This window comes from Myotis daubentonii, chromosome 15 (genome assembly GCF_963259705.1).
Source record: "Myotis daubentonii chromosome 15, mMyoDau2.1, whole genome shotgun sequence".
NCBI classification, from domain to species: domain Eukaryota; kingdom Metazoa; phylum Chordata; class Mammalia; order Chiroptera; family Vespertilionidae; genus Myotis; species Myotis daubentonii.
In genome coordinates this window covers 21,505,015-21,532,916 of record NC_081854.1, presented here as the reverse complement: position 1 = coordinate 21,532,916, position 27,902 = coordinate 21,505,015, and the positions used below count along the sequence as shown (strand labels likewise).

General features: G+C 43.1%; 1 protein-coding gene across 5 annotated transcripts in view; it reads left to right on the top strand.

Moving 5' to 3' along the window:
• The window catches only part of RYR1 (ryanodine receptor 1), a 131,854-nt gene that overhangs the window by 84,311 nt on the left and 19,641 nt on the right, over positions 1-27,902 (top strand). For all 5 annotated transcript variants that reach the window (XM_059666680.1, XM_059666677.1, XM_059666678.1 and 2 more), the window contains 5 exons: positions 3,126-3,214; positions 3,309-3,437; positions 3,514-3,618; positions 5,886-5,967; positions 7,808-7,995. In XM_059666680.1, coding sequence (XP_059522663.1) covers positions 3,126-3,214; positions 3,309-3,437; positions 3,514-3,618; positions 5,886-5,967; positions 7,808-7,995 — 593 coding nt within the window. The remainder of the gene's footprint in view (positions 1-3,125; positions 3,215-3,308; positions 3,438-3,513; positions 3,619-5,885; positions 5,968-7,807; positions 7,996-27,902) is intronic.

Here is a 27,902-nt window from a genome sequence, read left to right as displayed (position 1 = left end):
ATCTCTAATCTTCACTCTTTTCAACAAAGGATAAAGCATGATCTATTGCTTTACATTCTCTAAAGCTCTTAGTGCTACAACTATTCTTCAACATTTATTAAATACTCTTCTGCCACACAACTAGGATTTTCTTTCTTTAAATTCAACTAAAGTGGAATCAGTCTTTGGTGTTAAAAATGAATTTTATTCCCTGGGTCTATCACTTTTTGGAGGTGAAAACATTCTTATGGGTGGGATTTCTCTCTCCCAGTAATTTTGTGATCCAGTCCTCCGCTTAAATTCTTGGATTCATAAACCAGCCCAATCAAATAAGTATTTGAAATCTCAGATGTGTTGCATGTCTTGAGTATTCAGTACAATTCAAAGAAGATAAAAGGTTTGTCTCTTATTTGCTCATGTCTATGACAGCGTTCTCAGAGTTCTTTGTGAGTGTAGAGTGCCGTATATCTAACCATTTATGCATATGGTCCAATGTAAATGAACACAAAGGAGTTAGCAAACAGGGTTGATGAGAAACCTGCTTATAAAATCTTGAATATTTTAGTATACTTTATAATGTGAAACCAGGCAAAATGGACATTTCACCTGATACAGTGATTGTGACGTGATTATAGGAAAGTCAGGGGGGAAGTAAGACTTTGGGGGGAAAAATACCTTTCAAGGGCTGTTAAAGCCATCCTGTGCAACATGACATTGCTATCAACATTGAAAGGACTTCACTGAACCCCATGTTTGGTCATTTGGCAAATAGGTGGTTCTCAAACTTAAGCATGCCTGAGAATCAGCTGGAGGCCTTGTTAAATACAGGTTTCTGGGCCTCACCCAGGATTTCTGAGTTAGTAGTTCTGGGGTGGAGCCCAGGAATGTGAATATCTAACAGGGTCCCAGGAGGTGCTGATGCTACTGGCCCAGGGACACACTTTGAGAATCACCACTCCCAAGGGCAGCTCTTAGCCTCAGCACTTTCTTTAAGGCCTTTTAAGAACAGCTTAACATTCATTGAGCACTTATGTACCAGTGCTATCCAACTCCTTTATGTATGCTCAAGTATTAAAACTATTCAATAAAAAAAAAAAAAAACTATTCAATAGCTCAGGTAGACTAATAAATGTGACCACCGTGTTACTGATGGGAAACGGGCAAGTCTGTACCACACAGAGAGGTTCAGTAACTTGTCTGAGGTCACACAGCTGGGAATTCATACAACCAACTCCTACTTATCTTCAGGGCTCAGCTCAGAGGTCCTCTCCTCCAGCCTACTTTGATTACCCAGGCTGGGCCAGGCATCTCCTCTGGGCTCCTATTGTCCCTCTGGGTTTCCCCATCACAACCATGATCATTCTGCCCAGTATTCCCCACCACCACTCCTGCCACCAATGAACAGTGTATTATTATTATTAATATTATTATTATTACCACACACTGAAGTAGAGAATGGTCTAGTAAACCCCCAAGTACCCATCACTCACTTTAATAGTTACTATCAACATAGTTTCCGCCCTAGAACAAGGTTTTCAAATAGTGGGAACCAACTCACCAGAGGTTGTGAATCAGTTTATCATAGAGGTTCTCATCCTAATTGCACATTGGTATGCCTGGGGAGCCTTAAAAAATACTAGAGCCCAGGTTTCACCCCCTCCCCCCACATTCTCAGTTAATTGGTCTAGGGTGGGGCCTGAGCATTTGGATTTTTAAAAATGCCTTCGGGTGACTCTAATGTGCAGCCAAGATTGAGAGGTTGAAAACGACAGATTTAGTGGGTTGAGATCAGAATTCCTTATAGTTATCGAGACAAAGTATCAGAATGCACAGCACATAGTAAGAGTATGTGAAACTTCTGTTTCAGGTATATGTGGATATAATTTCAGATTAAACACATGTTCTGGGTCTCAATGGAAAATGGATTTCCTACCATAGATTGCAGTTAGAAAATACTGAAAATTACTAATGAGAATCTAAACTTCACAAGGGCAGGGCCTTTGTTTTCTCTTTTTTTTTTTTTAATATATTTTATTGATTTTTTACAGAGAGGAAGGGAGAGAGATAGTTTGAAACATCGATGAGAGAGAAACATCGATCAGCCGCCTCCTACACATCCCCCACCGGGGATGTGCCCGCAACCCAGGTACATGCCCTTGACCGGAATCGAACCTGGGACTTTGAGTCCGCAGGCCGACGCTCCATCCACTGAGCCAAACCGGTTTCGGCCCTTTGTTTTCTTTTACTGCTGTATCCCTAGGGCCTAGAACAGTGCCTGGCACATAATAAAGGCTTGTAAATTTGTAGTATCGAAGAATAAGCAGTCAATCTTCATCTTCCACTAGCAGAGAGTATACTAGTGGCCCGGTGCACGGATTTGTGCACATTAAAAGGAAATGAATTAGAAGAAATATTTTAATATCGTTATTCGCCCTTTCTCTATAATAGAAGTATCAACCAAATTCACCATCAACAATGACAGATCGAAACACACTTGTGTGATTGGCACCAGTGAGAGCTTTATATGTATCATGCATGCACAAGTCAATGTTTATTTTTAAATTACCAGTGCGCATCATATGTACTGGCCAGCTGGCTGGTCGGACGGACGTACGGTTGATCACTTAGCCTTTTATATATATAGATGCTCAATAAGTATATATTGAGTTAATGAACAAAGAAATTACAGATGCTTATTTCCTCTGGCTTTTGTAGGTGCTCAATAAATATTTGTTGGATAAATAAATACATAATAACCAATGTTCCATCTCTCCCAGCACACTGAGACATTTAAAAACCATTTTGGAAACAAATGGAGGACTAAATCTCCACTTACCCTGCTACACTGTAGGTGCTCCAGAACCGTATTTTGGAAAGTAATCAATGAATAAAAGACCCTCTACCACATCTTGCATGTTGTAGGCCCTCAACAAGTATTTGTTACATAAATGAATAGGTTATCCTCCATCTTCTCTGCCACACAGTAGGTACTTGATAAAGTTATCAGTGATTATATGCCTCAACATACAAAAGGTACTCTACTTAAACACTTATGCATTAATTAATTAATTAATTAATGACTCACTGTCCACTTCCCTGAGCACATGGTAGATTCTCAATGAATGAATGACTTTTAATTTTCTTAGATTTCCAAAACTACCTACGGACGCAGACAGGGAACACGACCACTATTAACATCATCATCTGCACGGTGGACTACCTCCTGCGGCTGCAGGTGAGGATGTGAGGGTAACCAGGCGTGACCTGGGTCGGGGACTGGGGGGCCATCGTCGGCCCAGCATCCGCTCACCCTCTGTCGGCCCCCCCAGGAGTCCATCAGCGATTTCTACTGGTACTACTCTGGCAAGGATGTCATTGAGGAGCAGGGCAAGAGGAACTTTTCCAAGGCCATGTCGGTGGCTAAGCAGGTGTTCAACAGCCTCACTGAGTACATCCAGGTGGGGCCGCCGGCTGGGACAGGGCGGGGAAGTCGGCACCCGCCGCGCCGGGCCTCACGCAGTCCTCTGCCTGCAGGGCCCCTGCACCGGGAACCAGCAGAGCCTGGCGCACAGCCGCCTCTGGGACGCCGTGGTGGGATTCCTGCACGTGTTTGCCCACATGATGATGAAGCTAGCTCAGGTTCGCCCCTCAGTTTTTCCTCCAACTGCTTCGGGGCGCCCCAACTGGCCCGTTTCCAAGTCCCCCCCCCCCTCCCCCCCCCATCCCGGCTCCCTTTCTCACCCCAGTGCTCCCGGCATGTTCCAGGCTGGCTCCCTCCCAGAGGCTAAATCCATCTTCCTCCCGGATTAGCTCTCTGCCTGACCCCGCCTCTGCCTTTGCCACCACCAATCAGTTGGTTTCCTATCCATACTTCCATTGGTCTGACGTTTGGTCCCGCCCCCTCTGGCCGGAGCTCCTCTATGATTGGTTGGTGTTCTTTTCTCTCTGATGAGCTCATCATTTCAAACAGCCCCAGGATAGGGTACCCGCAGGCTTCCAGATGAGGGCCTGGGGCTGGAGGAGTGTTTTCCTTCTTTAGTCGGCCTGCGGCGTATGACGCCCATCGTGGGCGTCCTGGATGTAATGTCCATCTCCCATCTCCAGAATCTTCGTGCTCCCCTTTCCCACCTCTCCCTCCACTTTGCGGCCTTGTCAGTGTCTCCTGAACGCCATATGCATTTGCTCTGCTTCTGTCTGGTAAACAGATTCATAGCAGCCGTAAGCATACACTACACCTGGGCTCAACTTCTGAAGGGGCACCACCCACGTCCTAGCCATGACATACATCAGTGTATGTTACAATAGTTTTCCAGCAGGTGGCAGTACAGTATTCTGTATATTATAATTTCCCAGCAGGAAGAGTCTTGAGGAAGGGAAGCCTTTTTCTAATCTACTCAAAGGTGCCACAGGTGCTGGCATAAACCCTGTCTGGTGTCATTCGACTTTTTGAAAGGAGTTAAATTTTGAAATGCAATTGCTCAGTGCCGGTGCAGTTGAAGTCGAATGTTGGTGTAATCTTAAAATTCTAGAGACTGTTGGTATCATAGTGCAGAGTTTTAGACCCTGCAGAATTAATTCATAGGGTCAGGTTGCAAAGGCCAGACACCCAATGCAAAGTAGTGGCTTACAGGGAAAAATAATTTATCAGTTCCCATCACAGTTCCAAGGCCTAAAGTGATGTCAGCAGAAATGTCTCTCTTGTCTGGCTTCATTCTCAAGCAGGCTCTCCCCAGGGGTTGGGAAAAATGGTGCCCTAGGCTTCTGAGCATCCCACTAACAGCTCCAGAGACAAGAGAGCCCCTTTTTCATGGGAGCCCTGGAAAAGAACTGCAATTTTCTCTGATTGGGTTATTGGGTCACATGCCCATCCTGAACCAATCAGCAGGGTCAGGAGAAAGAAGGCTTTGATTGGCCAGACCTGGTCTTATACTCAACCCTAGAACCAAGAAGATGGAGTTAGCCTCCCATGCTCTGAGAGTGGAATTAAGAGAAATAAGGCCTGGATTCTGAGCAGGCACACACCACAGATACCCACCCATCTCAGGATCTCGAGATCCTGGAATTGTTATAATCTCAGAGTCAGAATACAGAGCTTTGGAACTGTGGGAATGTGTCAGGGTTAGAATAGGCAACTTTAGAACTAACATTGGGGTAGAAGGAGCCTTATGTCCCATTTCTCTGCTATCCTCCCCATCCTCCATTTTATTCGGTAGAGCCATATGAAATTACCACTTTGTGGGTCAAAATGGTCGAATATTGGCAGTTTTATGTAGCTCAACCTATACAAATATGGACCATGAGGCAGAACTTTGACCATGTTGGAAGCTTTTCTGGGCTTTACATAAGGCACTGTAACAGGGGAGGCAGTACGTCCTTACATTGCTCCCAAATAGCTTACCAGAGAGCACATGGCTGTATCTTCCAGCTTTCTTCCTGAACCCAGAGTCCCACTTTTCCCATCACACATTCATTCACTCACCATGTGCCTTGCACCCATCATAGCCAGAGGCAGTGCTGAGCTCCCATCCCTTCAGATACTCCCATCCCTTCTTTGTGTCTCTGACCCAGTACTTGCCCCTGCCTGTCTCTGTCTGTCTCAACCCCAAGTGTCTGCTCCCCAAGCCCCATACTCCTCCCAGTCCTTGTCTGCCAGCCCTTGCCCCTACATATCACCTGTTGGGCCTGTTTCCCCCCAAATGTCAATCCCATCCCCACACTTTTGTCTCTCTACCCTTTCCCCTGCTTCCGAGGAACATGTCTGGACTCGGGTCCCCTCGGAGGTAAGAGGGGAGGAAAAAGATGTCTTAGGCCCTGCTGGGTGGTGAGGAGGTGCAGAAGCAGCTAGAGATGGGGGAGGCGTCTCTTCAGAGACCCGTCCTCATATGGTTGTGGTGTGGGGTCTCTAGGACTCGAGCCAAATCGAGCTGCTGAAGGAGCTGCTGGACCTGCAGAAGGACATGGTGGTGATGCTGCTGTCGCTGCTGGAAGGTACACACTCGGGGCAGGGAAGGCAGCTACAAACCTGCCGACCAGCCTGAGCATGGCCTTCCGAGACCCAGGAGACCCTACCCTTCAACCTCCTCTGACATTGTCAGTAGCAGTGGGTTGATTCAGGAGTCACATTAACAAGCTCAGCAGACATTTGTTGAGAACTTCCCATGTGCCAGGTCCTGACTGTGCATACACTAGTTTATTGAATCTCCAGAAAAATCTTAATAAAGTAGGTGGCCTGGACACTTTTTAAAAATGTATGTACCTAATATTTATTTAGTTTCTAAATGTATCAGTTATGATTTGCAGCCTAACAAGCATTCTACAACTTAGTAGACTTAAAAACAACCATAATTGCCCAGCCAGAGTGGCACAGTTGTTTATCATCCTGTGCACGATTCTCAGTCAGGGCACATATCGGGGTTGCAGGTTCAGTCCCCATTTGGGCGCGTACAGAAGGCAACCAATGGATATTTCTCTATATATCAATGTTTCTCTCTCTCCCTCTCTCTAAGCATATCCTCCAGTGAGGATTAAAAATAATGATAATAAAATAAAAAATAAACGAACACCTATAATTTTTTTTTATATTTTTATTGATTTTTTACAGAGAGGAAGGGAGAGAGATAGAGAGTCAGAAAAATCGATGAGAGAGAAACATCGATCAGCCGCCTCCTGCACATCCCCCACCGGGGATGTGCCCGCAACCCAGGCACATGCCCTTGACCAGAATCGAACCTGGGACCTTTTAGTCCGCAGGCCGACGCTCTATCCACTGAGCCAAACCGGTTTTGGCTATAATTTATTATTGATTAGTAAAACAATTTACGCCCTAACCGGTTTGGCTCAGTGGATAGAGCGTCAGCCAGCGGACTGAAGGTTCCCAGGTTTGATTCCGGTCAGGGGCATGTACCTTGGTTGCAGGCACATCCCCAGTGGGGGGTGTGCAGGAGGCAGCTGATTGATGTTTCTCTCTCATCGATGTTTCTAGCTCTCTATCCCTTTCCCTTCCTCTCTGTAAAAAAAATCAATAAATTATATTTTTTTTAAAAAACCAAAAAAAAAAAAAAACAATTTAACTAGTAGATAGACTGTTTTCTATAGAGGTCATAAAGAGTGTCCTCATTCATTTATATGGCTGCACAGTACTGCACTGTGTGGGTTACAGTGATTCATTTAACCACACTCCTATTGATAGATAATCAAGTTTTAAAAAATATTTCACTACAGTGTTGTAATGATTAATCCTCTTACAGAGTTTCAGGTTTTTTGGTAACTAAGCAGTAATTTTAAAAATCAGGTTTCCTTTAAACATCAGATTTCCAGCTTTTCTTGAAAAGTTGAAAGATCTGGTGACCCTGGGTTCACAGTCTCACATGGCAAAAACTAGCTGGACTGAATTAAAAGCTGAATTCTGTCAGTTAAATCTTCCGCTTTTGGTTACTGTGCTATGATTATATATGTCTTTTAGGACATATCCACTGAAATGTTTAGTGGGGAAAGGCCTCGTGCCTGCAACTTACTCTCAAATGGTTCAGGGGGAAAAGAGAGGGGGAAGAGTATAAAGCAAAAAAGCAAATGTGGTAAAATGTAAACAATTGTTGAATCTGAAATATATGAGTGTTCCCTTGCATTACTGATGGCACATGATGCTGATTGAGATCAGGAAGTGACCCATGCCCTTGAAGGGGAGGCTTGGGTGCTGGCCAAGGAAGCTTCCACCAGCACAGTGGGTCCTGGGGAGCTACGGGGAGCTCTTGAGCTGGAGAGGGAAGCAAGCCATGGGACTCCAGAAAGGAGACTCTGCTGGGCCACTCTGACCTGGGGCTGTCTACAGGGAACGTGGTGAACGGCATGATTGCCCGGCAGATGGTGGACATGCTGGTGGAATCCTCATCCAACGTGGAGATGATCCTCAAGTTCTTTGACATGTTCCTGAAACTCAAGGACATCGTGGGCTCAGAAGCCTTCCAGGACTATGTCACGGATCCTCGTGGCCTCATTTCCAAGAAGGACTTCCAGAAGGTGAGTGCTGGAAAGTGGCTGGGCGGGGGTGCCAAGTGCCAGTCATATCCTTCCTGGCTGCCTGCCTTGGGCAAGAGACTTCTCTGCAAGCCTCAGTTTCCTTATTTGTGAAATGAGATACAACCACCCTTGGGATTGTTTTCAAGGTGAAATATAGTAACACAAATGAGAACCATTATTTTATTATCATTATTAATAGTTATAATGTTATTATTATAGAGATCATCTATTTAGCTGATAAACATCTACTGAGTTTCTCCTCTGTACCATGGAGACAGCATGGAGACAAACCCAGTGCTGCCTTCATGAAGCTTATAGTCTTACTAGAGGTCCAGTGCACAAAATTCATGCACAGGGGGGGGGGTTGTCCCTCAGCCAAGCCTGCACACTTTCTAATCTGGGATCCCTCAGGGGATGTCTGACTGCTGGTTTAGGCCTGATCCCGCAGGGCCTAAACTGGCAGTCAGACATCTCTCTTACAATCTGGGATCACTGGCTCCTAACTGATCCCCCTAACTGCTCTCCCCTGCTGGCCTGATGGCCCCTAACTGCCTCTGCCTTGGCCTCACCACCATGGCTTTGTCCAGAAGGACGTCCAGTTTAATTAGCATATTACCCTTTTATTACTATAGATGACATAGGCAGTCACCAGTGACCATGGCAAGTCTAAATAGAGAGGCTGTTAGGAGGGAAATGCAGAAATCAGCTTCATCCAGGAGCCCACTCATTTCCCTCTGGTCAACTCCATCCCTGCTATATCCTCTCTCTCCCCCTATGTAAACCCAGCTAAGTCACTTGTCCACTCTGAGCCTCAGTTTCCTCCTCTGTGAAATGGGGCTGAGATAATAACATTAACTATCTGACATGACTGCTGGGAGGGTGGACAGTGCCTGGAACACAGGAGCACTCAAAAGGTGTTAGCTACTATGTTTACAGGCATATGTTGGAGATATTGCTGATTTGGTTATAGACCACAGCAATAAATTTAATATCACCATAAAGCGAGTCACAACTTTTTTAGTTTGCCAGTGCAAACTGTAGTTGGTCAAGTGTACAATAGCATTATGTCTAAAAAACAATATACCTACCTTATTTTAAAAATACTTTGTTGCTAAAACATTGCTAACTATCATCTGAGCCTTTAGCAAGTCATAATCTTTCTTTTTTTAAATTGATTTTAGAGAGAGGAAGGGAGAGGAAGAGAGCTATAGAAACATCAATGATGAGAGAATCATCCATCAGCTGCTTCCTACATGCCCTCCCACAGGGGTGAGGGGGATTGAGTCCTGACCAGGAACCGAACTGTGACCTCCTGGTTCATAGGTTGACACTCAGCCACTGAGCCATGCCTGTCAGGCAAATGTTAACTTTTTACCACATCTGCTCTATTATGATTCCCCTTGACCTCTAAATACCTTAGTATGTATCTCCTGAAAACATGTTCATTACCTTACACAACCACAGAACAATTGTGCAAATCAGGCAGCTAACACTGGTGTAACGCCGCTACCTACAGGGCTCATTCAGTTTTCATTCATTTTTCTTCCCTGTCAAGGATCAATCCAGGATCAGGGATTGCATTTAGGCATCCTGTCCCTTCAGCTTCCTTCAGTTTGGAACCATTCCTCGGTCTGTCTTTGTCTTTCATGACCTTGACATTTTTGAAGAACAAAGGCTAGTTGTGATATACAATGTCCCTCAGTGTCGGTTTGTCTGAGTTTTCACCATAATTCAATTCAGGTTACACATCTTTGGCAGGAATGCCATAGACATGATGTGTCCTTCTCAGTGCATTGTATCAGGAGGCACATGATATTAGTCCTTCCCATTGCTGTGGTATTAGCTTGACTCCCTTGGTTAAGGTGGTGTTTACCAGGGTCTCCACTGTAAAAGACTATCATTCCTTTCAATATCGTGTGAGGACCAGCTATGAAGCTATGTAAATATCTTGTTCACCCTCTAGAGTTAGCATCCATTGATGATTCTTCCCGGAAACAATTATTACTATGGTAGTTGACATGTGTTGGTTCTCCAATTTCACCATACCCTTTACCTTTATTAGGTGCCATTTTACCATATGGAAGAGTTTTTCCTTCTTCTCTGCTTATTTACTCATCTATCTATCTATCTACCTGTCTATCTATCTTCTTATATCATTGCTTCTTTTATTCTAGGGGTTACAATCAATACAGATAATCAGTCCTGGCAGGTTTTGCTCAGTGGTCAGAGCGTCACCCCAAGGACTGAAGGGTCTCAGGTTCGATTCCAGGTCAGGTCACATATCCAGGCTGTGGGTTCCATCCTCGGTTGGGGTACATACAGGAAGCAACCAATCATTGTTTCTCACATAGATGTTTCTATCTCTCCCTCTCTCCTCCTCTCTCTCTAAAAAAACACACCAAAAAAACAATTTTAAAAGACTGCTCAAAAATTAAAAATAAATAAATAAGGTCAGGGTTTCCTGAGTTAAAATAAAATGCCTCACATTTGGAGCCTCCCTGCATCTCTCCTCCCATCTCAGCCACTCCTCCGAAGAGCTGTCTGCCCTCGCTCACTCCTTCCTCACCTCCCCCTCCTTCCCTGATTCAGGGCTTGCTGGCTTCTGTCCCTGTCACTCCTCTGAAACTATCCTGACCAAGATCATCAGTGACCTCTTCACCTCTGAATCTCTACTCTGACTTATGGTGGCAGCATTTGCCACCGTCAGCCATTTCCTCCCCCAGCAATGTCTGCCTGCTTCCCTGGGTATCTGTGCCACACATTCCTGGGACCCCCACCTTCCCTGCCAATCCCACACAGCCTCTTAGATGTTCCCGTCCCTGAGCTCTCTACCTTTAGGAGGAAGAAGAGCTAACATTTATCATGTTCTCACACTGTGCCAGGTCCTGTGTGTAAATGAATTACAGCTAACCCTTGCACAACACAGGTTTAAATTGCACAGGTCCACTCATATGCGGATTTTTTCCAATAAATATACAATCAGCTCTCCCTTTCCCCAGGTTTCACAGCCACAGATCAGCCAGCTATGGCTGGGAACCTGCAGATGATGAGGACCAGCTGTATATATTGTTCTGTGCCATTTATACAGCACGTGAACACTCATGGAGCTTGGTTTCTGTAGGGGGCGCTGGAACCAATCCCCCATGGATGCCAAGGGGTGACTGAAGCTTTTGAGGGGTCAAAAGTTATACATGGATTTTCAACTGGGGGGTTGGGCCTGAAATCCCTCTGTTGTTCAAGGGTCAACTGTAGTTCATTTAACCTGTATATCAACCTTATGTGGGAAGGACTCTTTTTATTACCATTTTGCATAAGTGGAAACTGAGGCACAGGGGGAGGTGAAGTAATGTTCTTAAGATCACACAGAAAATAAGTGACAAAGCTGGGATTAGAACTTAGGAAGTCTAGCTCCAGAGCCGACTGCCTCTGGATTCATCCATCCATTGATCTAGTCCGATAAATAGTCAGTGAGCACCTCCCAGGTGCCAGTTCCTGGCAGGGTCAGTGGGGGCTCAAGAGAACCAAAAAGCACTGTGCAGAAGCTAAAGCGCAAATCATTCATAACATAAAAAGGATTCTGCGTGGCAAAGGAAACCATCAATAAAATGAAAAGGCAACCTATCCCAGCTGTATGGAATGGGAACAAATATTTGCAAACAACAGATCTGTTGAAGGGTTAACATACAAAATATTCAAACAAATCAAAAGCAATAAAACCAGGCTGCATGGACATGCTCCCAGGAAAAAGCTGGAATTACAACTGAAATAAGGAAAGGCTTCCTGAATAATAAACAGAAAACTCACAGGAGAGAACCCTGATACCCAAGAACCGAAGATGGAGACCACATAGACTGGTAGGAGGGGCGAAGGTGCGAAAAAGCTGGCCTGGCACCCACAGACAGCACCTGAAGTCCAGGAGAGATATCTCAGCTGTGGTGGGGTGCCACTGAGATCTCTGGGATCTAATCCCGAGGCTGGGCTCCACAGCAGAGAGCACCAAACTGAGCACATAACATCTAGCTGTGAAAAGCAGTGGGGTGCTGTCTGCCAGGGAGTGGCAGCTGAAAGTTCGGGCGCCTTTTGAAGGGCTAATGCAAAAAAATTCCATGTGGAGCCACCCACCTTGTGCTCTGGCAGAGGGAGGGTGAAGTGGACTGGAGCTGTGAGAGCAGAACCCAGTACTGGGGATTCGGGGGATAGAGCTCAGAAGGCAGACACCCCAAGTTTCCTGGGCTGAGTCATTCCCTCACACAGCGGAGAACATTTTTCCTCATAGACATTTGCCTTGCTTGGGGGGAAGACAGTCAACACACCCTATTGGAAAACACCTTGCCCTGAGGCCACTTAAGAGATTAAAAGTAACAATTAGCCTCCAGGCAGAAGCAACTGCCCCACCCTGTTCAAAAAACTCTCACTGCACCTGAGGACGATTACCTGGGGGCAATTCAAGTCAGAATCCTATTAGTCTGCATATAGAGACAGTCTCTGGAGGCCTCTGAGTCTTTGCCTGATCCAATTATTTAGAAACAGCCTTTAACACTGTCCTGCACTAGAGATTAAGAGGTGTAGAGTAGCTGTCACCAACTGGTGATCCGCGGACCACTGGCAGTCCAAGAGGTCCAAAAGATTGGCGACCACTGGTGTAAAGGATCTACCTAATACATAGTCACAAACCCAAACAGACAACAAAATGAGGAAACAAAGAAACAAACCCCAATGAAAGAACTAGAGAATTCTCCAGAAGAAGAGATAAATGAAACAGAGATAAGAAATTTATCTAAAACAGAGTTTAGAGAAATGATGGTAAAAATGTTCAACAGTATGAAAAAAAATATAGTAACTATGAAAAAAGAACAGTCTGAGATAAAGAATGACATAACACAAATAAAGAACACATTGGAAGGAATACACAGCAGATTAGGGGAAGCTGAGGATCGAATCAATGAATTAGAAGACAGAGTTGAAAATGTCAGTCAATTAGAGAACCAAAAAGAAAAAACAATTAAAAAATAGGAGGACAGCTTAAGGGAGCTGTGAGACAATGTGAAACCTAACAGTATTAGAATAGCAGGTGTGCTGGAAGAGGCAGAAAGGGAGAAAGGAATAGAGGTGTTTGAAGAAATAATGGTAGAAAACTTCCCTAACCTGTAAAAAGCAAAAAGTCACACAAATTCAGGAGGCACAGAGAACCCCAAACAAGAAGAACCCAAACAGACCCACACCCAGACACATCATAATTAAAATGCCCAAAATTAAAGACAAAGAGAGAATCTTAAAGGCAGCAAGAGAAAATTGTTACCTACAAAGGAGTTCTCATAAGGCTGACACTTGATTTCTCATCAGAAACTCTACAGGCCAGAAGGGAATGGCATGAAGTAGTCAAGGTAATGGAAAGCAAGGATCTGAGACCAAGATTACTATATACAGCAAGGTTATCATTTAAAATAGACAGTCAAATAAAGAGCTTCCCAGGCAAAAAAAAAAAAAAGCTGAAAGAGTTCATCACCACCAATTCAGCATTACAAGAAATGCTAAATGAATTGCTGTAAGCGATTGCTGAGAAGAAGAAACAGAGAGAGAAATCTAGCCATACAGAATTAAAATGACTATAAATAAGTACCTCTCAATAATAACCCTAAATATAAATGCATTAAATGTTCCAATCAAAAGGTGTAGGGTAGCTGAATGGATACAAAAACATGGCCCAACTATATGCTGTCTACAAGAGACCCACCTCAAAACAAAAGACTCACACAGGATGAAAGTGAAGGGGTGGGAAAAAATTTTCCATGCAAATGGAAAAGAAAAAAAAGCTGGAGTAGCAATAATTATATCCAACAAAATAGACTTCAAAATGAAAGCTATCACAAGAGACAACAAAGGTCACTACATGATACTTAAGGGATCCATCCAACAAGAGGATATAACCCTGATAAACATATATGCACTCAATATAGGTGCACCTAAAAATATATTAAAAAAACTTCTAGAGGACTTTAACAGAGACGTTGACAACAATACAGTCATGATAGGGGACTTTAACACCACTCTGACTTCCCTGGACAGATCTTCCATACAAAAACTTAACAAGGAAACAGACTCTACCTGTAAAGGACACACTGAATCAGATGAATTTAACGCTTTGCAGTCGTATTAAATTTGGACATGGGTGTCGTACTGGTCGGAATTAATTTCCATTGAAAGAGCAGTGATACATAACATGCAAGATTATGAAGGATAAACAAGATTTATTAATTCTTTTTTGGAACTACGTCACTACTAGGAGAATCACTACATACGTAATCGCTTTCTACGTCAGAGTCAGTATTCAAGGTGCCAAAATAAAACTCTTCATCGTTACTTTCAGATTCGCAGTACACTTTCGGTAACTTTCTTTTTGCCATTTTGGAGTATTATTTTGAAATATCTCAACAAGCAAGAATGCCTAATTACAGTTAAACGTAATTTGTAAAGCTTTATTTGAAATTCTGCGAAGTATCTCTGAAGCTTGTCGATTTCTTCACTCTCAAAAGGCGACTGACTCGCCACGGTGTTTTGCATGGCGAGTGTGGGATGACCGCGTTTGTTTATATTGAGTTTCAATATCTCCGATTTGTCGGGGCAATGTTTTGGTTCGTGACAAGGTCGCTTAGACACTTAAGAGCTTTCAGAGAAATTATGAACTGGTAAATGAATGAATAGAGTTAAGATTCGTACGGTTCCTTGCTGTGGTGGCTGAGAGCAGACATATGACCGGAACGGTAAAGAAGCTTTGGTGGCTGAGAGTAGACAAATGACCGCAAAGGGTTAATAGACGTTTATAGAACATTTCACCCCAATGCAGCAGAATATACATTCTTTTCAAGTGCACATGGATCATTTACAAAGATAGACCACATGTTAGGACACAAAACAAGTCTCTACAAGTTCACGAAGATTGAAATCATACCAAGCATCTTCTCAGATCACAGTGGAATGAAATTAGAAATCAACTACAGTAAAAACACTCAAAACATTCAAATACATGGAGGCTAAATAGCATGTTATTAAACAATGAATGGGTTACCAACGAGATCAAGAAAGAAATAAAAAATGTCCTGGAAACAAATGAAAATGAACACACAACAACCCAAAATCTCTGGGACACAGGAAAAGCAGTCCTGAGAGGGAAGTTCATAGCACTAATGGCATACCTCAAAAAACAAGAAAAATCAGCAATAAACTATTTAACCCTACAACTTAAAGAACTAGAAAGAGAACTACAAGAAAAGCCCAGAGACAGCAGAAGGAAGGAAATAATAAAGATTAGAGCAGAAATAAATAACATAGAGACTAAAAAAAAATACAAAAAAATCAATGAAAACCAAGAGCTGGTTCTTTGAAAGGACAAACAAAATTGATAAGCCATTAGCCAGACTCATCAAGAAACAAAGAGAGAGGACCCAAATAAATAAAAACAGAAACGAAAATGGAAAAGTAACCATGGACACCACAGAAATACAAAGGATTGTGAAAAAATACTATGAACAACTATATGCCAACAAGCTGGACAATGTGGATAAAATAGACAAATTCCTAGAAAAATAAAATCTCCCAAAACTGAATCTGGAAGAATAAAAACCCAAATAGGTCAATAAAAAATGAAGAAATAGAAGCAGTAATAAAAAAACTCCCACCAAACAAAAGCCCAGGTCTGGACAGAGGGGAGTTTTTCCAAACTTTCAAAGCAGAACTAACACCAATATTCTTCAAACTACTTCAGAAAATGCAAGAGGAAGGAACACTTACAAACTCTTTTTATGAGGCCAGCATTACCCTAATTCCAAAACCAGATAAACTACAAAGGAAGAGAATTACAGGCCAATATCCCTGATGAACACAGATGTTAAAATCCTCAACTAAATATTAGCAAAACGCATCCAGCAATATATTAAAAAGGTCATACACCATGATCAAGAAGGGTTTATTCCAGGGATGCAAGGCTGGTACAATATTTGCAAATCAATAAACATGATACGGACTGTCAGCTGATTTCTCAACAGAAACTTTGCAGGCCAGAAGGGAGTGGCAAGAAATATTCAAAGTGATGAATACCAAGAACCTACAACCAAGATTACTTTATCCAGCAAAGCTATCATTCAGAATTGAAGGTCAGATAAAGAGCTTCACAGATAAGGAAAAGCTAAAGGAGTTCATCACCACCAAACCAGGATTATATGAAATGCTGAAAGGTATCCTTTAAGAAGAGGAAGAGGAAGAAAAAGGTAAAGATACACATTAGGAACAACAAATATGCATCTATCAACAAGTGAATCTAAGAATCAAGTGAATTAATAATCTGATGAACAGAATGAACTGTTGATTATAATAGAATCAGGGACATAGAAAGGGAATGGACTGACTATTCTTGGGGGGGAAAGGGGTGTGGGAGATGTGGGAAGAGACTGGACAAAAATCGTGCACCTATGGATGAGGACAGTGGGTGGGGAGTGAGGGCGGAGGGTGGGGCGGGAACTGGGAGGAGGGGAGTTATGGGGGGAAAAAAAAAAGGAACAAATGTAATAATCTGAACAATAAAGATTTAATTTAAAAAAAAATAAACATGATACGTCACATAAACAAAATGAAAGACAAAAATCATACGATCATATCTATAGATACAGAAAGAACATTTGACAAAATCCAATACCAATTTTTGATAAAAACTCTCAGCAAAGTGAGTATAGAGGGTGCACATCTCAACATGATAAAGGCCATATATGACAAACCTACAGCCAACATCATAGTCAATGGGCAAAAACTAAAACCATTTCTCCTAAGAACAGGAACAAGACAAGGATGTCCGCTTTCACCACTCCTGTTCAACATAGTACTGGAAGTGCTAGCCATAGTGATTAGACAAGAAGAAGAAATAAAAGGCATCCAAATTGGAAAAGAAGAAGTAAAATTGTCATTATTTGCAGATGACATAATATTGTACATAGAAAACCCCAAAGACTCCATCAAAAAACTACTAGACTTAATAAATGAATTTGGCAATGTAGCAGGATACAAAATTAACACCCAGAAATCTATGGCTTTTTTATACACCGATAATGAACTCACAGAAAGAGAAATTAAAAAAAAACAATCCCATTTACTATTGCACCGAAAAAATTAAGATACCTAGGAATAAGCTTAACTAAGGAGGTAAAAGACGTATACTCGGAAAACTACAGGACATTGAAAAAAGAAATAGAGGAAGACATAAACAAATGGAAGAATATACCGTGTTCATGGATTGGTAGAATCAACATCATTAAAATGTCCATACTACCTAAAGCAATCTGTAGATTCAATGCAATCCCCATTAAGATACCAACAGAATATTTCACAGACCTAGAACAAACTCTCCAAAAATTCATCTGGAAAAAAAAAGACCCCAAATAGTTGCAGCAATCCCGAGAAAGAAGAACAAAGTTGGAGGGATCACAATACCAGATATCAAGCTTTATTACAAAGCCAATGTTCCCAAAACTGCCTGTTACTGGCACAAGAACAGACATATAGACCAATGGAACCAAACAGAGAACCCGGAAATCGACCCAAGACATTATGCTCAATTAATATTTGACAAAGGAGGCAAGAGCATACAATGGGGTCAAGATAGTCTTTTCAATAAATGGTGTTGGGAAAATTGGACAGATACATGCAAAAAAAAATGAAACTATACCACCAACTTGCACCATACACAGAAATTAAACTCAAAATGGATAAAGGACTTAAACGTAAGACGGGAAACCATAAAAATTTACAAGGTAGCAAAATAGCAGACATATGTCGAAGCTCCTAGGGCAATGGAAACTAAAGAGAAAATAAACAAATGGACTACATCAAACTAAAAAGCTTCTGCACAGCAAAAGAACCATCAACAAAACGACAAGAAAGTCTACTGCATGGGAGAACATATTTGCCAATGTTATCTCCAATAAGGGTTTAATCTCCAACATTTACAGGGAACTCATACTACTTAACAAAAGGAAGATAAACAATCCAATAAAAAAAATGGGCAAGGGACCTAAATAGACACTTTTCAAAAGAGAACATAAAGAAGCCCAAAAGATATATGAAAACACTAGAGGCCCAGTGCACAAATTTGTGCACCTAGAAAGGAACTGTGGGCCGCAAGGCTGCAGTAGGCACAGGGACGGGTCTCGGCCCATCCTCAGTGGCCCTATCCAGCTCCTCCCACCATGGCCCCCGTTTTCCTGTCTGCCAGCAGCCCCTCTCCGGCTGCCACTGCTCCCATGCGCTGACCGTGCTGGCCCCGCTTGCACCCACTGACAGCACGGTGCAATTGGGGACCAGCGCCAACAGCAAGTGCAAGCGGGACCGGCGCCATCAGTGGATGCAAGTAGTGGCTGCTGCCCCGATCACCCCTCAGGCGCAGGGGAGGTGGAGAAGCTCTCAGGGGCAATCAGAGCCAGCAGCCACCACTCGCACCCGCTGATGGCGCCAAGTGATCGTGACCAGTGTCAGGCACCAGCAGCGGGTGTGAGCAGCAGCTCCGGTGCTGGCAGTGGGTGTGAGTGGGGCCAGCGCCGGCAACAGGTGCAAGCGCCAGGCAGGACCACAGTGTGTGGGAGCAAAAAATTTTTAGTAACCACCAGGGGCTCGCCCCAATGACAGTGACTGGTGCCTCACCTTGGTCTGGTGCCCCTGCTCACCTGCTCCACCATCCTGCTGGAGCCAACGCCCACCATGTTCCACACACACACCCTGGTGGTCAGCGCACATCATAGCGACCAGTTGTTCGCTTGTTCCGCATTCGGTCTATTTGCATATTAGCCTTTTATTATATAGGATGCTCAAAGTCACTAATCATTCGAGAGATGCAAATCAAGACAGCAATGAGGTACCATCTCACACCTGTCAGAATGGTTATCATCAACAAACGACAAGTGCTGGAGAGGATGTGGAGAAAAAGGAACACTTGTGCACTGCTGGTGGGAATGCAGACTGGTGCAGCCACTAAGGAAGACAGTACGGAGTTTCCTCAAAAAACTAAAAATGGAACTCCCATTTGACCCTGTGATCCCACTTCTAGGAATATATCCCAAGAAACCAGAAATACCAATCACAAAGGACATATGCACCCCTATGTTCATAGCAGCAAAATTTACAATAGCTAAGATTTGGAAACAGCCTAAGTGCCCATCAGCAGATGAGTGGATTAGAAAACCGTGGTACATCTACACAATGGAATACTATACTGCTATAAAAAAGAAGGAATTCTTACCATTTGCAGCAGCATGGATGAACCTGGAGAGCATCATGCTAAGCCAGTGGTTCTCAACCTTCCTAATGCCGCGACCCTTTAATACAGTTCCTCATGTTGTGGTGACCCCCAACCATAAAATTATTTTGTTGCTACTTCATAACTGTAATTTTGCTACTGTTATAAATCGTAATGTAAATATCTGATATGCAGGATGTATTTTCAGGGGTCGCGACCCACAGGTTAAGAACCGCTGTAAGCAAAATAAGCCAGTTGGAGAAAGATAAATATCATATGACCTCACTCACTTGTGGAATGTAATGAACAACATAAACTGATGAACAAAAATAGAGCCAGAGGGGGAAATATTCTAGAGTATAATAGAAACAATCCTGTTATTTGCAGATTTTTAATATTTCCTACAACTTTTGTGATATCATACTATGTTAGTATGGTTTTGGTAATATTATTATACTTAAAATCCTTTTATTCTTGAAATATTAATGTTTATTACATGTAATATTATTATATGTAAGATCATTTTTCTTGAATAATTGGTGTTTATTGCATGCAACATTATCATATTTAAAATCATTTTTCTTGAGATATTAATGTTTACTGCATGTAACATTATTATATTTTAAGATTTTTTCTTGAAATATTAAGGTTTGTCCTGACCGGTTTGGCTCAGTGGATAGAGCGTCAGCCTGTGGACTGAAGGGTCCCGGGTGTGATTCCGGTCAAGGGCATGTACCTTGGTTGCGGACATGCCCTCAGTGGGGTGTGTGCAGGAGGCAGCTGATCGATGTTTCTCTCTCATCAATGTTTTTAACTCTCTATCCCTCTCCTTTCCTCTCTGTAAAAAATCAATTTTAAAAAAGTGATTTTTCTGCTAAAAAAAAGAGAAATATTAAGGTTTACTGCATGTAACATTATTATATTTAAAATCGTTTTTCTTGAAATAAAAAAAACTGAAAAAAGAAAAGTAATACTGAGAAAAGAGGAACTGATGGTGTTTTTGAATTTAAAAAAATTTAAAAAACAATAAAACCAGTAACCCAATTTTAAAATAGGCAAAGGAGCCCTAACCGGTTTGGCTCAGTGGATAGAGCATCAGCCTGCGGACTGAATGGTCCTAGGTTCGATTCCGGCCAAGGGCATGTACCTTGGTTGCAGGCACATCCCCGGTAGAGGGTGTGCAGGAGGCAGCTGGTCGATGTTTCTCTCTCATCGATGTTTCTAACTCTCTATTTCTCTCCCTTCCTCTCTGTAAAAAATCAATAAAATATATTTTTTAAAAAATAGGCAAAGGACCTAAATAGACATTTTTCCCAAAGAGGACATATAGGTACATTATAAGGTGCTCACCATCACTAGTCATCAGAGAAATGCAAATCAAAACCTCTTCACACCTGTCAAAATGGTATCATCAAAAAGACAATAGGTGAGCCCAGGCGGCGTGGCTGGTGGTTGAGCGTTGACCAATGAACCAGGCAATCAGGTTCGATTCTCGGGCAGAGCACACGCCTGGATTGTGGGCTCCATCCCCAATAGGGGGCGTGCAGGAGGCAGCTGATAGATGATTTTCTCTCATCATTGATGTTTCTATCTCTCCCTTTCCTTTCCTCTCTGAAATCAATGAAAGTATTTAAAAAAAAAAAAAAAAAAAAAAAAAAAGACGAGATGACAAGTGTGGCAAGAATGTGGAGAAAAAGGAACTTTTTTCCATGGTGGTGAGAATGTAAATTGGTACAGTCATTATGGAGAACAGTATGGAGGTTCCTCAAAAAATTAAAAATAGAACTATCATGTGATCCAGCAATCCCACTTCTGAGTAAATATCCAAAGGAACTGAAACCATTATTTCAGATACCTGTACCCTACATTTATTGCAGCATATTCACAATAGCCATGATAGGGAAACAACCTAATTATCTGTCAATGGATAAGTGAATGAAGGACAAATGTCAATGGATATACATATACCGACACACAATGGAATATTATTCAGCCTTTTTTAAAAAAGGAAGTCCTGTCATTTGTGTCAACAAGAATGAACCTGGAGGGCATTATACTAAGTTAAATAAGCCAGTTAGAGAAAGACAAATACCACATGATATCACTCACATTTGGAATCTAAAAACAATAATAGTAAGTCAAACTTATAGAAACAGAAACAAAGAATAGAAAAGTGAGTGGAGCGGTGAATAGGGAGAGGTTAGTTTTACAGACTTTCAGTTATGAGTTTTAAAAAATGGATCAAGTTCCCTCCAGACTGTTCAGGGCTTTACAAATCAAAAGATTTGATGGCATATACACAACATTTTTGTAGCTCAGTACCTCTGTTTCACAAAGTTACAAATAATCTGTAACTTTAAAAGTACATTGGTTTTATTTTTAAATGACTAATATATTCACATGATTAAAAATATACTTTCTGTCTAATTTATTCTTGGTCAATATTGGTAGGTTAGGTGGCTCAGGAGGTGGTGTAGGAAATAAAGAGAGTCGAGTCAATCAGAAAAGAAAGAAAAGGAAAGGTTTTATTCTGCGTCCCCGGGTGACTCACAAACCCCAAAGACAGGACCAGTGGATTCGCGCCAACAGGGAGGGGGCGCTTTTTTTATACTGCGGTTGGGTGAGGGGCGGGGGCAGGAGCTGAGGAAGCTCCCGCCACAGGGGGTCAGCAGGGGTATTCAGGAAGGAGTCAGTATCTGTGTGGGGGTCGTGTGGATTCCAGAGAGGAGCCGGTATCTGTGTCTGGCACGCTGATCTGTTAGAAATTCCAGGGAGGGTCCATTATCTCATCACACGTCTGCATGTATCCGATCCTGGGCTCTGACCTAACAAGTATGCCCTGGCCAGGAGGCTCAGTTGATTGGAGCCATCGTCAGGTACACCAAAAGGTTGTGGGTTTGACACCCAGTTAGGGCGTATATAGGAAGCAACTGATTGGTGTTTCTTTTCTTTTCTTTTTTTTAAAAATATATTTTATTGATTTTTTACAGAGAGGAAGGGAGAGAGATAGTTAGAAACATCGATGAGAGAGAAACATTGATCAGCTGCCTCCTGCATATCTCCTACTGGGGATGTGCCCGCAACCCAGGTACATGCCCTTGACCGGAATCGAACCTGGGACCTTTCAGTCCGCAGGCCGCTCTATCCACTGAGCCAAACCGGTTCCAGCTCTTTTCTTTTTTTAAATATATTTTTATTGATTTCAGAGAGGAAGGGAGAAGGAGAGAAATAGAAACATCAATGATGAGAGAGAACCATTGATTGGCTGCCTCCTGCACACCCCACACTGGGGATCGAGCTGCAAACTGGACACATGCCCTGACGGAAAATCGGACCATGACCTCCTGGTTCACAGATTGATGCTCAACCACTGAGCCATGCTGATCAGTGTTTCTTTCTCCCTCCCCCCACTCCCTCTCTTCCTTCCCCTCTGTGAAATAAACTTGAAAACATTTAAATGTAAAATATAACAAGATATGAAGTGGGAGGTCTCATTCTCACCTCTTTCTCAACCTGACCTTCCCCCACTCCCACTGCTGTAAGTAGCATTAATTTCTTTTGTATCCTTCCTTCATTTTTCCAAATATTATTTCCCTCCTTTTTCTTATAATAGGTAATGAACTACATACATTAGTGTATATCACTTAATGTATTCTGGAGATACAGGGAGTCCCCTCATCATTTTTTTACAGGTGCCCAGTATTCCACTTTGTGTGTGTATTAGGTGTTATTGGTTACTCCCCGCTGATGGACATTTGCTTTGTTCGCAGGCCTTTGCTATTACAACACATTCTGTAGCCAGCTGTGCACCTTACAGAGGTGCAGTTTATAGCACAGATATTGTTGATTTCTAGGAGATGGAAGTAAGTGTGCTGAGGAAGGCCCCCGCGGTCCATTTGCAATGCGGGCTACAACCATACCCTTGTACACACATCATTCTGTATGTGCAGCCATATCTAAGGATAAACTTCCAAAAACAGGATTGCTTGGTTAAAGGGTACATGCATTTGTCATTTGGACAGATTTTGCCATCCATCTTCCCTCTCATAACATCATGTGAGAGTGCCTGTTTCCCCACAAACTCACCACCAGACCTCATTGTCAAATATTTGGATTTTTGCCAATCTGATAAGTAAAAAATGGTAGTGCGTTGCAGTTTTAATTCACATTTCTCCTGTTATGGGAGCAGTTAATCATCTTTTCAGGTTATTTCTTTCATGTTAGTTGTTCAGTGAAATGATGATGCCCTTGGCTTATTTTTCTTTTGGGGTGTTGGTACTTTAATTCTTGATTTCTAGGAGCTTTTATATATTAACTTATTATAACTTTGTTAGTAATAGGAGTTGCACCTATTTTTTCAAGTTCATCACTTTGTCTTTTGACTTTGCTTATGTTATTGTTGTTGTTTTTTGGTCGTGCAGATTATTTAACTTTTATGTAGACAATAATTTAAAATTCTTAACTTTTATGTAGAAAACAATTTAAAATTTTTAATGAAATAGATAGTACAGGAATACATTTCTCTTGTAAAGAAACTCAGAACTTACAGCTATGATTGAGGTCACCTTTGTCCCCAATTCTGTTCTCATCCCACCTCTCCAAAGGCTGCCACTATTATCCACTCTTCAGTTTTTTATTTCTGCATCTCCATATACACTAATAAAAGAGAAACATGGTAATTGGCATACGACCCCTACCCTTCCCTTTGGCTTATCAGGGCAATATGCAAATTAACTGTCAGCCAAGATGGCGGCCGGCAGCCAGGCAGCTTGAAACTAACATGAGGCTTGCTTGCTTCAGTGACCGGAGGACTCCAACGTTCCCTGCCTGCTGCTGCAGGCCTCTGAGCCTGCAGTTTCAAACATTGTAACAAATACAGACGCTAAACAAAATTCCAGAAACCAGCTTTCAGCCGGCTGGGATCTCAGAGCTGGAGTTGATACAGAGTTTCGAGAACTGAAACAAACCAGATACCTGCTTTCAGCAGCGGAGGCCTAAGAGCTGGAGCCAAGCCTCAGAGCTAAAGCTGGCCCAGAATAAAAAAAAAAAAAAGAAAAAAAGGAGCAGTTGGGAGCTTCAGTCACCCACCAGCCTGAAAACAGCCCTCAGCCCCTCACCCAGACTGGCCAGGCACCCCAGTGGGGACCCCCACCCTGAAGGGTGTGTGACCAGCTGCAAACAGCCATCATCCCCTCACCCAGGCTGGCCAGGCACCCCAGTGGGGACCCCCACCCTGATCCAGGACACCCTTCAGGGCAAACCAGCCGGCCCCCACCCGTGCACCAGGCCTCTACCCTATATAGTAAAAGGGCAATAGGCCTCCCAGCACTGGGATCAGCGTAACAGGGGGCAGCGCCCAAACCCCCTGATCGCCCTGCGGCTCTGTGTGTGACAGGGGGCGGGGCCACAACCTCCCTATCCGCCCTGCTCTGTTCGTGACAGGGGAAGGCGCCCCAACCCCCTGATCGGCCCTGCTCTGTGGGTAATAGAGGGCGGTGCCCCAACCACCCCCCCACGGGCCCTGCTCTGTGTGTGATGGGGGGCGGTGTGCCAACTCCCCTATTGGCCCTGCTCTGTGAATGACAAGGGGGAGCTCCTCAACCCCCTGATGGGCCCTGCTCTGTGCATGACAGGGGGAGCTCCCCAACCCCCTGATGGGCCCTGCTCTGTGCGTGACGGGGGGAGCTCCCCAACCCCCTGATGGGCCCTGCTCTGTGAGTGACGGGGCGGGGGGGAGCTCCCCAACCCCCTGATGGGCCCTGCTCTGTGCGTGACAGGGGGCAGCGCCCCAACCCCCTGATTGGCCCTGCTCTGTGCGTGACAGGGGGTGGCGCCACAACCTCCCCATCGACTCTGCCTTGAGTGTGCCAGGGGGAGGTGCCCCAACCCCCCAATTGGCCCTGCTGTGAGCCCAACCAGGGGCTGCACCTAGGGATTGGGCCTGCCCTCTGCCACCCGGGAGCAGGCCTTAGCCAGCAGGTCGTTATCTCCCGAGGGGTCCCAGACTGCGAGAGGGCACAGGCTGGGCTGAGGGACCCCCCCCCCACCAAGTGCACAAATTTTTGTGCACTGGGCCTCTAGTTCATATGTAAATCTGCATTAAAACTATATAGCAGCCCTAACCGTTTTGGCTCAATGGAGAGAATGTCGGCTTGTGGACTGAAGGGTCCCAGGTTTGATTCCGGTCAAGGGCATGTATCTTGGTTGTGGGCACATCCCCAGTAGAGGGAGTGCAGGAGGCAACTGATAGATGTTTCTCTCTCATCGATGTTTCTAACTCTCTCTCTCCCTTCCTCTCTGTAAAAAATCAAATAAAATAATATTTTTTTAAAAAACTATATAGCATTGTTTTATGGTTTCCCAAGTTCTTCATGGTTGACGGAGTTCTTGACAGTTTGCAAGACACATCGCCATTAATAAGCACTTTGCAGGTTCCAAACTTTTGCTTTAGTTTGGAAAGCCCTGTTTGGTAGTTGAAAACACATTAAAAGCTACTAATTTATTCTTGGTCAGTACTGTTTTGGGGTTTTCTTTATTTTTTGATCTGCAAATATTTTTAAATGTATCTCTAAATTTAAAAATTTCTTTTTAAAAGTATCTTTGTAGGAATATAATTCACACACCATAAAATTCACCCATTTAAAATGTACAATTCAATGATTTTTTTTTTTTTAGTATATTCACAGAATTGTGCAAGCATCCCTACACTCTAATTTTACAACATTTTAATAACCTCCCAAAAGAAACCCCATACCCACCCTGACTGGTTTGGCTCAGTGGATAGAGTGTCGGCCTGCGGACTCAAGGGTCCCAGGTTTGATTCCAGTCAAGGGCATGTACCTTGGTTGCAGGCACATCCCCAGTGGGGGGTATGCAGGAGGCAGCTGATCGATGTTTCTCTCTCATCGATGTTTCTAACTCTCTATCCCTCTCCCTTCCTGTCTGAAAAAAGTCAATAAAATATATTTAAAAAAAAAAAAAAAGAAACCCCATACCCTTTGGCAGTCACTTCCCATTTCCCCCACCCAGGCACCACATCTACTTCCTGTCTTTATAGATTTGCCTATTCTGGACACTTCACATAAATGGAATTGTAGGCTTTTTTTTTTTTAATTTAACAAGCCACAGTGTCATTATCACCCCCAACCAAAACTAAAACCAAAAAATATTTGCAATTCTTTAAATCATCAAACATCTAGTTGGTGTTCAAATATCCAAATCTCATAAATATCACATATAATTTTTGTAACTTCTTTGAATCAGGATCCAAACAAGGCCCACCTATTGCAATTGATAGATATTTCTTCTTGTTTTTTTGTAAATATATTTTTATTGATTTCAGAGAGGAAGGGAGAAGAAGAGAGAGATAGAAACATCAATGAGAGAGAATCATTGATCTGGCTGCCTCCCACACACCTCACACTGGAGATCAAGCCCGCAACCCAGGCATGTGCCCCTGACTAAGAATCAACCTCCTGGTACATAGGTCAAAGCTCAACTGCTGAGTCATGCTGGCGGGGCTGGTTGACATTTCTTTAAATCTACTGCTTCCCTCCATCACTTTTGGTTTTTTGGGGGGTTTTGGGGGCACTTTATCTCCTGGAGACCCAGGTCCTGTAGAAGTCTGGCAGAAGTACAATGTGAGCAATATGTATAATTTAAAATTTTCTAGTACCAATGCTTTAGAAAAAGGAAAAAGAAACTTGTGAAAATATTATTATTTTAATCTTCACTCAAGAATATTTTTTCCATTGATTTTTACAGAGTGTGGAAGGGAGGTGGGGAGAGAGAGAGAGAGAGAGAGAGAGAGAGAGAGAGAGAGAGATGTGAGAGAGACACATTGGTCGGTTGCCTCCCCCATGCGTCCCGAGACTGGGGCCAGGGATCAAACCTGCAACCTAGGTATGTGCCGTTGACTGAAATTGAACCTATAACTTTTCAGTGGGTGAGCTGACACTCAACCAATGCTCAATACCGGCTAGGGCACATGAAATTATTTTTTTAAATAGGTTTTATTGATTTTTAGAGAGAGAGGAAAAGAAAGGGATAGAAACATCCATGAGAAACTTTAATTGGCTGCCTCCTGCACACCCCCTACTGAGGATGCAACCCACAACCAGGACATGTGCCCTGACTGGGAATCAACCTGTGATCTCTTGGTTCCTGGGTCTACACTCAACCACTGAGCCACACTGGCCAGGCTATCTTTAACAATATGTTTTTTTAACCTAATGTATCCAAAATATGATTTCAACATATATTCAATTTGAAAATTATTAAATATTTTACATTCTTTTTTTCAAAGTAAGTCTTCAAGATCCAGTATATATTGTTTACACTTTGAGCATATCTCAGTTTGCTGCAGCCACGATCCAAATGCTCAGTAGTTACATGTGGCTCATGGCTACCATTAGACAGTGCTGTGCTTGTAGTTTCCCACAGTGTGGATCTCGCTGATGCAACTTTGTCGTGATACTTACTGTGTTCCTCTGTCCCCTGTGTTTCCTGTAGACTTGGACTTGGGTCAAGAAGCTCGATCAGTCTTTAGGTGTGGGATTTTTATTTGTTTGCTTTTGCTTGTTTTTGTGGTGCTGAATCTGCCCATGGGAGGCACATCCTGCCCGGCCTCCTC